This window comes from Anabrus simplex, chromosome 13, assembly GCF_040414725.1.
Source record: "Anabrus simplex isolate iqAnaSimp1 chromosome 13, ASM4041472v1, whole genome shotgun sequence".
Lineage (NCBI taxonomy): Eukaryota > Metazoa > Arthropoda > Insecta > Orthoptera > Tettigoniidae > Anabrus > Anabrus simplex.
The window spans coordinates 13,140,793-13,158,690 of record NC_090277.1 but is presented as its reverse complement, the minus strand read 5'-3'; the positions used below and the strand labels follow the sequence as shown (position 1 = coordinate 13,158,690).

General features: G+C 39.6%; 1 protein-coding gene across 1 annotated transcript in view; it reads right to left on the bottom strand.

Annotated features, from left to right (window-relative positions):
- Positions 1-9,979, bottom strand: part of Fnta (farnesyl transferase alpha) — a 60,180-nt gene extending 50,201 nt beyond the window's left edge. Inside the window, exons 1-2 of the mRNA XM_067157472.2 lie at positions 9,713-9,979; positions 3,891-4,014 (exon numbers count right to left, since the gene is read on the bottom strand). Of these exons, the coding sequence (XP_067013573.2) occupies positions 3,891-4,014; positions 9,713-9,854 (266 nt within the window). The 5' untranslated portion in view covers positions 9,855-9,979. The remainder of the gene's footprint in view (positions 1-3,890; positions 4,015-9,712) is intronic.
- Positions 9,980-17,898: the final 7,919 nt, after the last annotated feature.

Genomic DNA, 17,898 nt, shown 5'->3' with positions numbered 1-17,898 from the left:
TACTTGTCGCTAGGAAAGTAGAACCATTGTATATGTCATGCTGCGGTACTAATCAACAGTAGCGTAGACTTGCGGTATTCCACACATTATGGTACTACTCACAGGTAAGGAAATTCGCACATGTATTACACATCTACGCTGTTTCGCACATTGCGGCACCATTTACAGGCAACGCAAACCTATGGTGTTCATCACATAAGGGTACTAACCACAGGGACTCGCACTATCCCGTGGTGTTCCTCATATAGTGGGTACTAATCCTAGGCAAGCCAGAACCATGAGTTCCCTCATCCCATGGTGTCGCTCATATAGTGCTACTAATCAAAGGTACTGTAAAAGCCATTGCGTTCTCGTTTGCTACTAATCACAAACCTATTTGGTACCCAATGTAGTGGTACTATGCGCAAGTAAAAGCGACCCATGGTGTTCCCCACGTTGTGGTACTAATCACAAATAGTTTCATTGTTCTAATTTGATCATCCCTTGGTCGCCCCTTTTAGTCGCCTCTTATGACAGGCAGGGGATACCGTGGGTGAATTCTTCGTTTGCATCCCCCACCCACAGGGGGTCACTATCTCCTGAAAGCAAGCTCACAGCTGCGCAACCCTAACCACACGTCCGACTCGCTTGGCAGGATCAGAACAGCATAATTCACTTTTTATTATTAATCCCCCCCCTCTGAAGGCACGGGCCAAAGAACTTATGATTTTACAGAACAGCACTATGACCAAAATGTGTATACATATGGTGAGTTCAAAAATACTTATATAATCAAATGAGTGTAAACATTATGTACAATAGAATTTTAATGAAAAAAAGTCATTCAGCTTTAGCAAAATAATTTTGTAGGGAATTTGCGTGAAATCCAGGGACATTTTGGTTTGCTCGTAGATACAAAACCTAAAAAAAAAAAGTTGGCAACAGTGAGGACTACATAGAAAAATGATACAGATGTGTACCACTTTTGATCAATGAAATAAACAGGAAAATTTAAAAAAATGTTTTAATATGACTCACTCCCAAGAATTATATCATGATGATGATGATCACTGTTGTGTAAAGGGGCCTAGCATCTGGGTCATCAGTCCCTGCCATGGACTCGAGAAGAAAAAATGAACTGCAAGTGATGAATTTCATGTTGGATTCGCACTGACATTGAATGATCACTCTTTCAGAGATGTATAACTTTCAATAAGATGATCCATCAAATCACTAAAAATACAGTCATATTAACTTTTTTTTGTAGGACATGTTTCATCCCTATGTGGGACATCTTGAGCTATAGTGAACTTGCTATGTAAATTCCAATGATTAAAAATATTTATTTAAATATGAATCAATAGTTGACGCCATGCTACCCAATGCTCGCTACATTCACTGCATGTGGAATGACTGTCGTTAGTTTACTTCTCGCAGCTCTCTTGCTAAGGAGAGCGGTCAACAATGTCGCCAACCTGTTTAGTTGGGAACTAAGACTAGTGACAAAACCATTCGACTGTGACCAAGCAAAGGGGGTCTCGTTACTGTTATTACTATTGAACAATTATTATTTTTATATCATTTTTATTATTATTGTTGTTTTGTAACTGTAATGCAGATTTTACATTATCAAAATAGGTAAATATATCAGTATTTCGGAAAACTGTACTTACTTAGTAATCCGTCAGATTTTTTTCATACGCAAAACACGGTATGGTATATAAACAATTTTATAATCTCAAGTGCTAGATGACGTGAAGCAAATGACATTTTTCAAAACTAGATGCTCAAACAAGCACAAAGAAAAAAGAATCGCGCAAATATCTCCTACAGGTACAGAGATATAACTTTTTTTCAATCCTTAAAAATGTCCACTCCAGAACGTTTGTTAGGGATATTCAGGCCCAGAGTGGAATGTGTCAAGAGAGTCAAAACTACGATCGACAACATTGATTTTCACCTCATGCAAAACTATATATGTGTATTATTTATTTCCATGCGTTCCACTCATTTAGTGTCACTTCAGGTCTGTTAACACAGCTAAATTCACTGCGACAGAAGAATGTCAGTGAAGCAGTTGGGGTTTGTTTATGCTATCTAGTCATAACAAATAGCTCAGTTAAAATTGAAATAATTGATAAAGAGATTCAACCTATTCAATACAAAAGAATAAGAAATGTAGTGAATTACATTCTTATTAAATAATAAGTAGAAGTGGTACCGGATTCGACCCTAGTCCAGCCGATTAAAACATGAAAAACAATGCATAGGAAAAGGAGATAAAAGATCAAGTACACTCCGGATCAGTAGAAGAGGCGATAAAATGTAAGTCACTTAAAAGAAAACAGTGCGTAATTTTCTGAGCGGCAGTATGGCACACACAGTGTTAGGCAGTCTTATAATGTTTATGAATAGCGGAGAATGGTTAAATGAGCTAGTTTCTAAACACTGTCAGGCACAAAGTCATATCATAATCGAACACATACGAAGATCCATAATTGTGCAGGAGTTGAAGATGAGTAGATCTGTCGAAGTGACTTGCCAGCTCCCGGTGATCAGCGCGATATATTTAACATCAGTCACTGTGGTTTCAAACGCTAAAGTAAAATGGAGAATAGCTTGATGATCCAGTAATTTTCTTCGGTTGCGGGAAAGTAAGTATATAGATAAATATAATATAATTCAATATCATTGAATAAGTAATTGTGCTCATATAGAATTCTTAGAACAGAACTTTAGCGTTTGAAACCACAGTGCCTGATGTTAAATATATCGTGCTGATCACCGGGAGCTGGCAAGTCACTTCAACAGATCTACTCATCTTCAACTCCTGCACGATTATGGATCTTCGTATGTGTTCAATTACGATATGACTTTGTGCCTGACAGTGTTTAAAAACTAGCTCATTTAACCATTCTCCGCTATTCATAAACATTATAAGATTTTGCCTAACACTGCGCGTGCCATACTGCCGCTCAGAAAATTACGCCCCGTTTTATTTTATGTGACTTACATTTTATTGCCTCTTCTACTGATCCGGAGTGTACTTGATCTTTTATCTCCTTTTCCTATGCATTGTTTTTCATGTTTTAATCGGCTGATGATGACCTGGACTAGGGTTGAAACCGGTACCACTTCTACTTATTATTTAATAAGAATGTAATTCACTACATTTCTTATTTTTTTGTATTGAATAGGCTGAATCTCTTCATCAATTATTTCAATTTTAACTGTAATATTCTTCAATACGGAACAATGAAATTTTTAACTTTAAATAACAAATAGCTGGCCAAAACTTAAAAGTCATGCATCCCAACATTTCTTGTACAGTCAAGAACATACGTCAGTACACATTTCGCCCTACAGAGCTCGACAGCTGCAGTTGCTTAAGTGCGGCCAGTATCCAGTGTTCGGGAGATAGTGGGTTTGAACCCCACCGTCGGCAGACCTGCAGATCGTTTTCCGTGGTTTCCAATTTTCACACCAGGCATCGCCATAAGACCTATCTGTGTCGGTGCTACGTAAGCAACTTGTAAAAAAAATTAAAAAAAATAAAATTTGCTTCAGCCAAAAGTCAAAAAATTATTTTTGTTCAGCTAGATCGGGAAAATTCGAACCCATCAGCTTGCATGGTAATTTAAATCTGTGTTTGTTTTAAACTCTGTAATGTTAGTCCCATGTACAGTATGTACTGTGTTGTTTATCTGTACTCATTGAACGTTTATTCATGCATTACCCTTTGAATGGTTTTAATTTCCATGTAATCCAATTTTATTTTTATTTTTTGTAATTTGAGGTAGGATCAGCTCCACGTGCTGAAATTTTGAATGTAACTTATGATCTAGTATAAAGCTGTTGAAGAATGTAAACACACTCTCCTAGTGCCTTCAGGCTACTCAAGGAATACCAACCTGTATTGCCATACAGTGTAATTTGCAGGATTCAAGTCGAGAGCATCTTTTGTTAACTGAAGAGCTCGCTCCGACTTCTCGCCCCTCTGCAGTACAGCACGGAAATAGTCGTAGACATCTTGGACTGTAAACAAAAATGCATCAAAGAATGAATAAGTGCATACATTTCACAGGCTGGGAGCTAGTTCATCATTATTTTAAATATGCTTGCTAAGGAATGACACAGCAGACGAATTCTTAACTGGCCCATCCAGTGAATAATATTGCTTCCACTTTCCCCATGATCGCAAGCACCCATGCTTCCTCCCCCCCTGCCCTGGCTGCAGAAAAGATGCAACCTGTTTCAAATTGCTTATCGCTGTAATACTTCATTATGGGCCCTAAATTACTCTAAGCTTAAAACACACAACTTAGGAAGTTGAATCTTAGAAATCTGAACTCATATTACACGTAGGAGAGACATGATCACTGCCACTGCCTACCCTAAAAGTTTTGTTTACCTTTTCGGTAAAATATTGGTTGAGTGTCACTCCTGGTTTCATTACCAACTGAGGAACAAGAAAAACCATGATGCAGAGGCTCCCTTCAGGAGGTTTTATGCCAAGCACTCCCGACGTGTTAGACTGATGAGTTTGTAACTAGCCAAGATAAGTGCAGACCATACAGAAAGAGCGTTCTGCATTTACATCAACACCTGGTAGCACTGTATGCACGGTGCTAACAACAGAACATCATTCCACCATGCCCACTGAAGCTCACTCTTGGAGTTCTAGCTCACGGCACATACTGAAATTCTACCGCCTGTTGCTTACAATATTGGATGCCAGTGGTCGTGGTGATTATTGTTTTAAGAGGAAGTGCAACTGGGCAACCATCCTCTATATAACACTAATCAGAGAGGGATCCGATACTTCAAAAATGAAGGTATCGGCCAAAGAAATACAAGGGCCATGAAGGGAGTGAAAATGAGAGACTCCCTAAGCCTCGAATGCTCTAATAGCGTCGGGGTTGGAAAAGAACAAGAAATGACCAAGCGAGGTTCGATAGGATAGACGAAAGTAAGGAGCCTGGCACAAGTAAGTGGAAGCAATGCCAAGACTCAGCTGAAGGCCCCATGGTCACCAACCCATGCTTTCAATTTAAGAGCCCTTGGGACCCCTTTTAGTCACCTCTTTCAACAGGCGGGGGATACCGCGGGTGTTATTCTACCGCCCCAACCACAGGGGGGATAGTGGATGCCATTATCCGTCAGTTTATAAGCCTAATATGTTTTGTAATATTGTTTAAAATACCTTAAATTAAATATAGTACTATAAATTACTGGGTAGGCCCTTTATTTTAAAAAATGTCCGTTTAACTGGCTATTTCGTGATCTGGCCCCAAACTGCAAATGTAATTCTACGGGCGGGTTGGTGGGTCCCATGACAATGAACACAACACACCATTAATATGAATTATAAGATTTACTTTTAAAAATATTGTAATTTACGATGAGACTCTGCATTATATACTTAAAATTACCAAAATTACTTCTAGATAAGAGAACAACAACTACGAGGCAGATCACAGGAAGCGGTCTTAAATGTGAGATTGCAAGAAATCAGTTTCATTCCCTGTATCGAATCTTATTTACATTAAATCAATAAAAGTAAATTTCCACCTGATTGATACTATATATTTGCTTCAGGGCCGGTTCTACCAACTGCTGGTAAAGTGGCTGGCAGCTGCCCAGGAGGTGTAAATCGACTGGTACTTTGGCTTGCGCCCAACCACCTCCACGCAAGCGCTAGGTAGCTACCCGGAGCTAGACACCGATATACGAAGTTGGCTAGACTGATTTTCAGCGACTTCTCGCTTTCAAGTGTGGTGCTATTTATCGTCAGATGTATGAAACTTATTTCGATTGTCTTATTTAACTGTGCTTGCTTCTGCTGATTATCTCCAAAAAGCCTAATAATGGGAGTCTTAAGAGTTATGGACAACGATTTATGTCAAGCATTCGTGATTTTAATCTATGATCTTCAATATCAATACCTAAATGGGATTAAAATCTCAAGATTACATTTTCTTACGCCAGTTATAACTTATCATGTAAGGCAGCGTTTTTGAAAATTATTCTCGTACCGTAGTAGATTGGTCAAGTCGCTCGCTCCGTAATAGAAGGTACGCAGGTTTTCGTCGTATTTCAAATTTACATTTAAAAATGTATTTTCGTTTGCTGCCGTTGTTCTTAACTCTCTTTTACACGCTTCCATATACGTATATATACACACACACCTTTTCTTCGGACTTACTGCCTTTGAGCATTCTATCTGCAGGCTTCTGTGAATTGATTAAGTATCTCCATGATGATCTATTTGCAACTAGTTCTGTGACCTTGTTTAGTTCCACATGCTTCCATTAATTGATAATGCATTTCATTCTAATGTTTAACTTTATGAAGATAAAGTTGGGAGTTACTGTAAATGTAAAGAACTAATCGGGAAAAATATCCATTCATAGGAAGAGGAATTCGGGAATGGAATAGTTTCCAATTTTGTCAAAATAATTTCCAAGAAGATTATGTAAGCAACTAATAGGGAATCTGCTACCTGGGCGACAGTCCTATGTGCTATTAATCATAACATCACTTTCTATAAGTAGCATACATATAAAGCAATTTCCTAGTAGACATAGTATTGTGATTAAATATTTCAATGAAATATATTACTAACAATAGAACGTATGAAAAGAGGCATACAGATTAACACAACGCTAATAATGGAAATAAAAATGATTCGTCATAATAAAGACTCGAACCTGCATACCTCGTATTACAAAGTGAGCGTGTTAGCCATTACGCTACGAGAACGCTTGAAGAAATTGGTATACATACATTAACTTATATCCCGTGTTTGAAAACTAAAAAAGTAGAAAGTTAAAGCTCATTTGAAATGATTTCCAAATAGATTTTGATTTTATATCCTTTTGAAGTTTCTTTATGAAAGCTTGACGTATAAAATGTGCTCCCTAAGCTTCCGATGCGAGAGGCTGGTGTGACCGTTGCAACTCAAGGGAAGCATTAATGTTCAAGATCCTGCAATACAATATCGGCCACTGTTACACCATCATGCTTTTGTCAGTATACTAAGCTAATTTAAGTTGTATGTCACCAGAAATACAGCTAATAATGTTCAACTCTCAAAACTTGCCCGGCAGGTAAAGTCTTATCGGGCCCTCGAAGTGGCCAATAAATTACGCGCCGGGTAACTACGATTTATGCTGCCGATAGCGCTACCTGTGGGTGGTCGAACGGAAACATCCTTTTACGCAGAGAGCAAGTTACGCGCTACTTTACCAGTAGGTGGTAGAACTGGCCCTTAGGCAAATTAATTATTTGCAGAACATGTTTCATTCTATAGGAACATCGTCACCTACTTAATACCGCTTATGTGAAATTACAGAGAATTTTCTTCTCCTCAAAAAACCATCTTACCTTTGTTATTTAATTTAAAACGATGAAAATAAATAAAATAGGTGGGGAGGGTTGAATGGAGGAGTGAAGTGAGATCCGAACAACTGCTGTGATGTGACAGAACTGACAGCAAGATTAACTCAGTAGAACTGCAAGGCACCAAGAGAGTATCTGGAATGCTGAAGGTTAGAGGGAAAACTCTAGAAACAGCACTTCTGCTACTCCTCAACAAGTGTCTCAACGAAGGAATGAGAGGTGATTCTACTATTCAAGAAGGGCGACTGTACATGTACGGAAAATACAGGCCCATCAGTCTATTTTCCATCTTTCATAAATTACTAACCAAAATTGTAACAAACTAACTTACCGGTACCATGGATTTTGACTCCTCCTAGGCCTTGTCACAAAGTTTCCTATGGCTGATGATGGCATACAAATAATGCCGAAACCGATCCCAATGTTTGAAACGTAATAAATATGTGATGCGTTAATGACGTCATATTGTTTTTGTATTGAAAAGGTGGACATAATTATCCTCAATTTATAGTGTAAATCTAGATTCAATACGGACCAAAATGAAGTTCTTAACTTTAAATCCTACTAGCCCGTTGAACAAGTAGGATACAGGAAAGGTTTCAATATGGCTGACCACCTTCAAACGATATGTTTTCTGATCAAGAAATATACAGTACTGAGTACAGAGCCCCTTTACGCATGGCGTTTGTGGACTAAAGAAAAGCCTTTGATTTGACTGACGCCTGGGCTGTACTTGAAGCAACAGACCATGCACACATTGACACCAGATATTCCAGCTTGATACAATATATCTATGACCATGCTAATTTACATGCCAAACTGAAGAAAACTGGATCACAAGGACTGAGAGAGGCTTTAGACAAGGTGATACCATTTCACCTCAAGTATTTACCTTGGTGTTAGAGGACGTGTTCAAGAAACTAGCCTATGACCGGAAGAGAATTAACATTGACGGTAAATGTACCTATACGGTCACCTAAGCTTTTCTGATGATGTCGCCCTCATCAGCAGTGATGCCGTTGAACTAGAAACAATGCTGCAGGAACTAAAGGAAGTCTCCCAAGCCGTGAGACTGAAAATTAACTTGCAGAAAACTAAAAAGTATGAGCCCAAAAACATGCAGGTTAACAACAATGTTGAGGCATGTGTACCAGAGCTACTTGGGAGAGACAACCAGACAGCAGAGTTGACGTGGGCGGCATTTAGTAAACCCACCTACATCCTCCATGGATCAAAGTTCCCCATAAACCTCAAAAGGAAGATATACAACATGTGCATCCTACCAGTGGTAAGATACGGCCTTGAAACTGAGACTATAGTGCTCGAAAACTCAAATCGACTCCAAATTTGCCAGAAAGCAATTGAGCATGTGATGCTGGAGATCAGCTTGAGGAACAGAATACCAAACCAGGAGATTCAGAGAACAGGAATTATACACGTGATGGAATGAGCGGCAATGGGCTAGCCGAGTTGCAAGAGGTAACAACAAATGGACCCAGTCCGTTGTACAGTGGAGACTCAAAGATTCACAAAGGAGAGTTGGCCAAGACAAAGTAAGATGGAGAGATGATATCTAACTCCATGGATTGAAACGGCCCAACACAGAACAAAGTGGAAACAACTGGAATAGGTCTATGTTCAGGAGTGGACGTTGAAATGCTAGAGAAGAATCAGAAAAGAAACATGTAATGGTACAGTTAAATCTGTACAGAGATTATTCACACAGGCTGAAGGCCAAATTATTTTCAGCAAAGGAAATGAATAGACCTAGTGTTATGTTCTCCTTGATGCAGCCCATTCATTAGATAGAATAAAATATGTCGTACCGGTATTTAAGAATTTCACAGTGATGGATGTAGAAATATGTGATAAAATGAGGTTACATCTAATAATTCCTAGCAGAAATCTTTGTCTTGTAGGTACCTTTGCAGAGACTTTCGAAGAGAACACTGCAAATAATATACTTTGAAACATTCTTTATTGCAACAAAAGCTGAAATTCAATAATAATAATTATTATTATGAGCTCAATCAAGGATTAACTCTACAACCACACTAATTCATTTGGGAGATCGTCAATAAAAGTGATTTTGAGGTTAGAAGGGAAATTTGCTGAATGTGTAGCATCCGTAAATTCACCAAAATAATTTCGCACAGGTAATTCAATGGCATACAAAAACGCGAAACGCGACTGCGCCACTTATGAGAGTGGAGGAAAAGCGTAAAGCTGATTGCCTGAATTTGAGGTTAGAAATAAAATAATTCAAGATGACCGCATTTCATTCACAGTATCTGATTGACAAACGTATAAAAAGGAATAGTATCTAACTTACATTTCTCTGAATATGCAATAGCCACTATGGGAAATGGTCCATCATCTTGGGGTACAGGGGTGATGTCCTCCCATTCGACCCTGTCCCGGTAAAACAACCAAGACGACTCGTCATTTAATTCTTCTGAGCTGCTGTCACCCATAACAAGACGTACTTCAAATTTTGGAGTATTATCGTAGATAAAACACTCAGTGAGAGAAACCACCGAGCAGCAAGATAACCTTTCCGGAACCTAATTTGATAGATGTAAACTAACAGTGAAAACAACTATCGATAGTTTTGAAGGAAACGATAACAAAGACAATTTGCAATAATTGTTCTCGAGAATTGGTTTTGGTAATGAAATGAAACTATCGAGAATTACGGATTGCAATACAATAATCGATGTCGATGTCAATATCGATCTTAAACACACACACACACACACACACACACACACACATACATATATATTGCTAGTGGCTTTACGTCGCACCGACTCAGATAGGTCTTATGGCGACGATGGGACAGGAGTTGAAAGGAAGCGGCCGTGGGGAAATGAGAAACCAGGGCTGCCGAGAGTGGGATTATAATCCACTATCTGCCGGATGTAAGCTCACAGCCGCGCGCCCCAAACCACAGGGCTAACTCGCCCGGTAAACCGAATCTGCCCAGTGTGACACAGTGAACTTTTGTTTCGAACACTCCCAGCACGAAAAGTCATACGCTAGATAAATAAATACATGTTGTTGTAGTTGTTGTTGTTGTTGTTTGTCCAACCCTTGTCCCATTCCATATGATCACTGCGGAGAGGTTTAAAATTTAATCCAGGCTTTTGGCACGCTATCTAGTGATTATGTATGTATGTTCAGTCTTCAGCCCTAAGGCTGGTTGGATCCTCAACAGCTCTGCCATCAGCTGTCATAGATGGCCTAGGCGTCACTGAAGAGGCGTACTAGGGAAATGAGGAGTGAGGTAGTTTCCCGTTGCTTTCCTCACTTAGCCAGAAGTTGCTATTACATATCAGTCTGCCAAGCCCACTGAAATGCATGCACCAACCGACCCTATGACAAACGTTTTCACACCATTCATAGCAGGGACTGGCTGCACAAGGAATGACATTACTAGCATCGCTCATACCTCCGTCACTTTCATATTGTCAAAGCCAAGGATAAGACAGAGACAGATCAATGAAAGTAACAAAATTGCTCTAGCCCATACCAGAAGACATAGTGCACTGTAAACACTAGGTCCTGCCAGAATAGGCATACCAAGTGATTAGAAATTGTATACCACCATCTCCCCTACCCTACTGGCCAACATTCTGATGGTGAAAATGTTTTCGACCAACGGGACTCGAACCGGCTAACCTCGGTGTCAGACCGTTTAGACTTCATCGCCTTAACGATCATGGCCACCAGGCGGGCTAAATCTTACTATATATAAACATGGATATATGTATGTATGTAAATGACACATCTCGTCCTAAACCACTGGAGCAATTTCAATCAAATTTTGAACACTTATTATTTGCTATCCGGAGACGAGCACTGTGGGGGTAAGCCACCTCTAGCCCCCTTAGGAGTGGGGGGTTAGGGGGGTCAGGTAAAAAAATAATCGAGAATAGTGTCGAATCCGTAGTTTTTGGGGTCGCTGATGTGAATAGTGGCACTCCCGATTTTTTAAAAGTCAAATTTCTGCTCTCGTTTGGGTGGGGGGCGAGGGGGAATTGATATATTAAATTAAACGAAAATAATGTCGAATACATAGTTTTCGGGGCCGTCGAGGTGAATTGTACACTCAAGATTTTTAGTATCAGGAGACAAACCACGTGGGGATAAGACAGCCCAGTAAACCTTAGGGGCGGGGGGGGGGGGACAAGGGGGTCAGATATACAAATTAACGAAAATAGTGTCGAATCCATACTTTTCGGGGTCGCTGAGATGAATAGTGACACTCCGGGTTTTTTAAGTACAAGTTCAGCTCCCTTTGGGGGGGGGGGGGGGTGAGGGGGGAGTGTTATATAAAAATAAACGGAAATGGATGTATGTGTGTAAATGACACATCTCCTCCTAAACCACTGGAGCAATTTCAATCAAATTTTGAACACTTATTATTTGCTATACGGAGACGAGCACTGTGGGGGTAAGCCACCTCTAGCCCCCTTAGGAGTGGGGGGTTAGGGGGGTCAGGTAAAAAAATAATCGAGAATAGTGTCGAATCCGTAGTTTTTGGGGTCGCTGATGTGAATAGGGGCACTCCCGATTTTTTAAAAGTCAAATTTCTGCTCCCATTTGGGTGGAGGACGAGGGGAGGACTGATGATGGATGTATGTGTGTAAATGACACACCTCCTCCTAAACCACTGGAGCAATTTCAATCAAATTTTGAACACTTATTATTTGCTATCTGAAGACGAGCAATGTGGGGGTAGGACACCACTAGCTCCCTTAGGGGTGGGGGTTAGGGGGTTCAGGTAAAAACATAATCGAAAAGTGTCGAATCCATAGTTTTTGGGGTCGCTGATGTGAATAGTGGCACTCCCGATTTTAAAAAAGTCAAATTTCTGCTCCCATTTGGGTGGGGGACGAGGCGGGGGGGGGGGGCTGATGATGGATGTATGTGTGTAAATGACACACCTCCTCCTAAAACCACTGGAGCAATTTCAATCAAATTTTGAAACTTATTCTTTGCTATCTGGAGACGAGCACTGTGGGGGTAAGCCACCTCTAGCCCCCTTAGGGGTGGGGGGTTAGGGGGTCAGGTAAAAAATAATCGAAAATAGTGTCGAATCCATAGTTTTTGGGGTCGCTGAGGTGAATAGTGACACTCCCAAATTTTTAAAGGTCAAATTTCTGCTCCCATTTGGGTAGGGGGCGAGGGGGGACTGATATATAAAATTAAACTAAAATAGTGTCGAATACATAGTTTTCGGGGTCGTCGAGGTGAATTGTACATTCCGGATTTTTAGTATCAGGAGACAACCCACGTGGGGATAAGACAGCCCAGGAAACCTTAGGTTCGGATGGGGGGGGGGGGCAGGAGGTCAGATATACAAATTAACGAAAATAGTGTCGAATTCATATATTTCGGGGTCGCTGAGATGAATAGTGACACTTCGGGTTTTTTAAAGTCCAAGTTCAGAGTGATATATGAAAATAATCGAAAAGAGTGTCGAATCCATAGTTGTCGGGGTCGCTGAGATGAATGGTGAGACCCCGGATATTTTACAAGTCCAAGTTCATCCCCCTTTCTGGTGGGGGGTGAGGGGGATTCAGATTTAAAAATAATCGAAAATAGTGTCAAAGCCATAGTTTTCGGGGTCGCTGAGATAAATAGTAACATTCCCGAGTTTTTAAAACTCAAAGTTTAACCCCCTTTAGGGGGAGGGGGAGTGAGATATAATAATAATCGAATATGCTGCCTAATCCATAGTTTTACGGGTCGCTGAGATGAATAGTAACATTCCGGATTTTTAAAGTCCAGCTTCAAAAATGCCCCCCTTTGGCATAGAGGGTGAGAAAGGGTGAAAAAATAAATGGTCAAGAATGCCCAAGGTAATAGACGTGTGTATGTTCCAGTATGACTTTCAAGTATGACTTACTACCTGGAAAACATACTGTGGGAGTAAGACGCCCCTAGAACCACTTCGGAAGCGGGTGATATATATAATCCATATTAATAAATAGAAGTCAGTTTGGCGCGATCTATATTTACTGTACTATACATATATATAAATTAAGGCATAAAAATGAAAACAGACGTGAATTAATGAGACCATTCTAGGCATCCTAGAAACTAAAAACTTGGTACCAGACAACCTGATGATTTCAGGATCCTTAGAAGAATCTAAAATTCTCTAAATTCTCTAAGAGGGACACGTCGGGAGTTTCAAATCTGCATAAGAACACAGTCGGTGATATTTATCCTGAACGATAACCTATAGGTTTCATGGGCTTAAAAGTTTCCTGAAAGTCCTAATTTTTAACCCCCTCCCCCATATCAAGATGGCAGCACAATCTCCCAGACGAGTTAGAAAATAGAAATTTGGCAAAATTATAGCTTTTTGCCTGTAACCGATGGAAATGTTATGAGATGTTTAAACATTTTATTTTTTACTTCCGGAAAATATCGAAATATGGAGGCAATTTTAATGACGGTGCAGACCTTCCTTTCGAGGTTTTTGGTGGCTAAACGGTAAGTCGTATCACAAAACGGATGGCACAATCTCCGTTCAATTTGGAGTGATCTACAACTTTGGTCCTAAGACTTTTTGTCGTATCTCTATCCCTTATGTTAAATATGACTCTATTTCTGGATTTACCTAAATTTTGCACTTTGTACACGTATAATTGATGGTTTGATTCACTTATAGGAAAGATGGGATCATCAAATTCTACACGAATATTGGCTCACCCGGCCAAATTCTATGTTTGAAGCTGTCGCATAAGTATCTGAAAAGTAATTCACTGTGTGAAAACCTTACACAAATTTCACCCTATTTAACGTTTCTAAAATAATATTGCCTTTAAATAGATGAGATACGAGGAAATATCATAGGACCAGCCATTTAGATCGCTAAATGAGGCCAGAGGCGCCTTTTCATACAGTCCGTTTTTCAATATGAAAGCACCGTTTAGCAGCAGTTATTCTGTAAATGAAGGGGAACATGCATATACTTCCGTATGTCGATCTACATTTATTAATTTAAGTCGATTTGTAGCGATCTAGAAGGGGTTGTGTCTTACATTGTAATTAATACTTTACAAATCAATAGTGACTGTCAGCAGGAGGGCGTCTGCTGTTGTAATCAGTACTCCCCACATCGACTTTAACTAGCAATAGGAATGGGGTCCTTCTCCAGCGCCTGTGTACCATTGTAATGTATAATTCCTTTCTTGATTCGACCAGCAGAAGATAAGGGAGCGTGCAACTTAAAAAAAACCTCTTTTATCTGATTCTCTTTAACATTAGGTATTGACGTCAGAAAAGTTGGATGGCGCAGCCACGCGGTAGAATGTTGAAGCTGCAACATAGTGACTGGTGAGGTATATTTACATGGCGAAGCATTGACGTCGTGATGGAAACAGAAAGAAAATTGTCAAATTTGAGGAGGTACTGCTCTGTATAAGGTTGCAAATCGTATAAAACGGATGCGAAATCTGGTCACTACTTTCCTGTACAAAAAGTTCAGAGAGAAAGATGGGTTTCCGCGCTGTCAATTGGAAAACGCGTTGCGCGATACATGACAGTGCGCAGTCTGCATTCTCGTGAAGACGACTTCTTTCCACAGCGTAGGTACCGGTACTGTTTATTGTACTCATTGATAGTTATTATCTCTAATTTGTATTCACAAAGATTTAGCTACATCAAAAATACTGATAAACATGTAGCCTAATACTTCCGTGCCGCACATAGAATGTAATCCGCTCTTTGTAAACTTCTTCATATGTGTAACAGCAGACAGTAAATTAACTATCTACATGTGAGTAATATCTTTAACTGATAGTAATTAAGCACTGAATTTAAATTGCCTATATAATACTTCTATCAATGAAAGAAAATATGTAGTATTTTGCCGCCATAAATTAGCTTTTTTTGCTATTTGTTTTACGTAACACCGACACAGAGAGGTGTTATGGCGACGATGTGACGGGAAAGGTCTAGGAATGGGAAGGAAGCGGCCGTGGCCTTAATTAAGGTACAGCCCCAGCATTTGCCTGGTGAGAAAATGGGATACCACGGAAAACCATCTTCAGGGCTGCCGACAGTGGGGTTCGAACCCACTATCTTCCGGATGCGAGCTCACAGCTGCACGCTCCTAACCGCACGGCCAACTCGCCCGGTCATCATAAATTAGAAGCCATAACCTAATTATTTGGTAGAATTGGACAAACCAAGTATTCTTCAACCCCAAACAGCTGTGACTGTAGAGGTTATAGTACTCTTAAATTATAATTTTCCAACTTTGCTCTGCATATTCTGTAGGTAGTTATAATTTTTTTTATACTTATTATTGTCGGTTCTAAGTTCTAACTTTTGTGCTGATGGTAAAAATGGAAGAACATTTAAGTTTATGTGGGCTGTTCCAACACAAGCCTGTATAAAGCCTAGGATTTATTTGCTTTACAACATTTACTTAGTAGAATTATTATTTTCTTTCTTCCCCAAGATTACAGTTTACAAAACAGGTAACTCCCCCGTCACCTGGCTAAGAAATTACTCCATAACCTCTAATAGTGGAAAATTACAGTAGCTTAACTGTTAAGGTGAATTAGCGCGTCAGCGGTAACATTTCTCTGACAAACCCGCTTTACATATACAGTTGCACTTCACATTTTCACCCCCTTGTTCAAGACAACATTAACTTTGTGCTGTTTTGAATCGATGTGGGATGATTGTAAACACAACCAGTTTCATCTTCTGTTTCAAACTTTTTACCTACACATATCAAGTAATTACGCTTGAATATTTCTTCCCCTTCCACTAATGGACGCATGGAATCTCCGACAACTCTCAACAGTTGCGCATACGACACCAAAGACATTTTGAACACTTAATAAATCCTACAGACGCACACCCGATCACTGTCGTGTTTACATCTCGTCACTATCTCGCCGCCATATTGGAAACAGCTGACGGTAAGCTCCTCCCCCGTTTCGGACGTCAATAGGTGCCCCCGATTGTAAACAAATTTACCCATCAAAATGTGACTGTCGTTACGCATAGTGAATTGCGGCAGACAAGTGGACCTGTCGTTATCATCACAACTCTGCAACTCGCACTTCACATTGGAAACAACGTCTGCGGACCTCCCTATGCTTTTTCTCGGATAACGCCAAGAGACATGCAATTTAAAAAATCTTATTCACTTCATGTACAGCAATTTACTTCTATATCCGTATACATTGTAGAATACCGTAGCGAAGCTCGGGTACATTTGCTAGTAAATAAATAAATAAATAAATAAATAAATAAATAAATAAATAAATAAATAAATAAATAAATTTTATTAGTAGGCCTAAACAGATTAGAGCAGATGTTGTAGAAATGAAAAGGTTAGCACATGATAGGATGGCATGGACTGCTACATCAAACCAGTCAATCAATTCAATCGATCACCTTTTGCCTTACTGATTCCTTCGATGTTAAGTTGGCAGATTGTTAACTGAGAGCCGAAGGTTCGGGTCTGGAAATGCGAGTCCTCAGAAGGACTTTTTAAATTATTATTTAAGTTGATTTCTCGATTGTCATAACCGTGAGGCTCTGTAGGGCAGTACGGCGACATCTTATTATTGTTATTTATCTCTTAGCACCACCCAGAGGGCACGTGTAGGGCACTTTAACGTTAAACCTACGAACGTTGAGCAACGTTGTCTATAAGAGACTGAAAGATCCCCACATTAACCTTTTCAATGTGGAGTTTGTATATACAGTAGCCTATATTTATGTATATATAGTCAATTTTGTTGTGTGTCTGTTAAGAACTTGTAGGCCTACATAGTCGATTGTCAACTGTAGCATCATACGCTAAATAAATAGTAATAAATGAAATAATCAGTCACTACTGGTCTGCATTTAGGGCAGTCGCCCAGCTGGCAGATTTCCTATCTGTTGTTTCCTAGCCTTTTCTTAAATGTTTTCAAAGAAATTAGAAATTTATTGAACATCTCTCTTGGTAAGTTATTCCAATCTCTAACTCCCCTTGCTTCCTTTTTCTATTATTATTATTATTATTATTATTATTATTATTATTATTGTATGCTTAACTCCATATATCTGCCAAACTGTTTTTAGATCTATCACACAAAATCACCTTATTAGGTAAGCTCCTCCAATGGGATTTACATCTGAGCCAGTGTGATATGGAGGAGTCCATTAGGTTAATGATTTTGATTTGTTCATCTCTAATGTTTAGAACAGCAAGCAGATGGATAGATCAGGCGAAGAAGATCACTGGGCTACCACTTCAGGTCATACTAACGAAATGTGAAAACCGCTCTGGATGGAGACATCTTGTCAAGGTTGCAACAAGGAAATGATGGAGTTATGAGGTCACGACGCTCAGTAATGAGCACAACGACTAATGATGATGAATGTTTAGACGGCCTGCTCAAAAATACCCATTCTTTTTGTATACTATCCTTGTAGTTTATTTTTCTATGGTTTTGTATGGTTGGCAATATTCACTGTAAGTGAACTGAAATT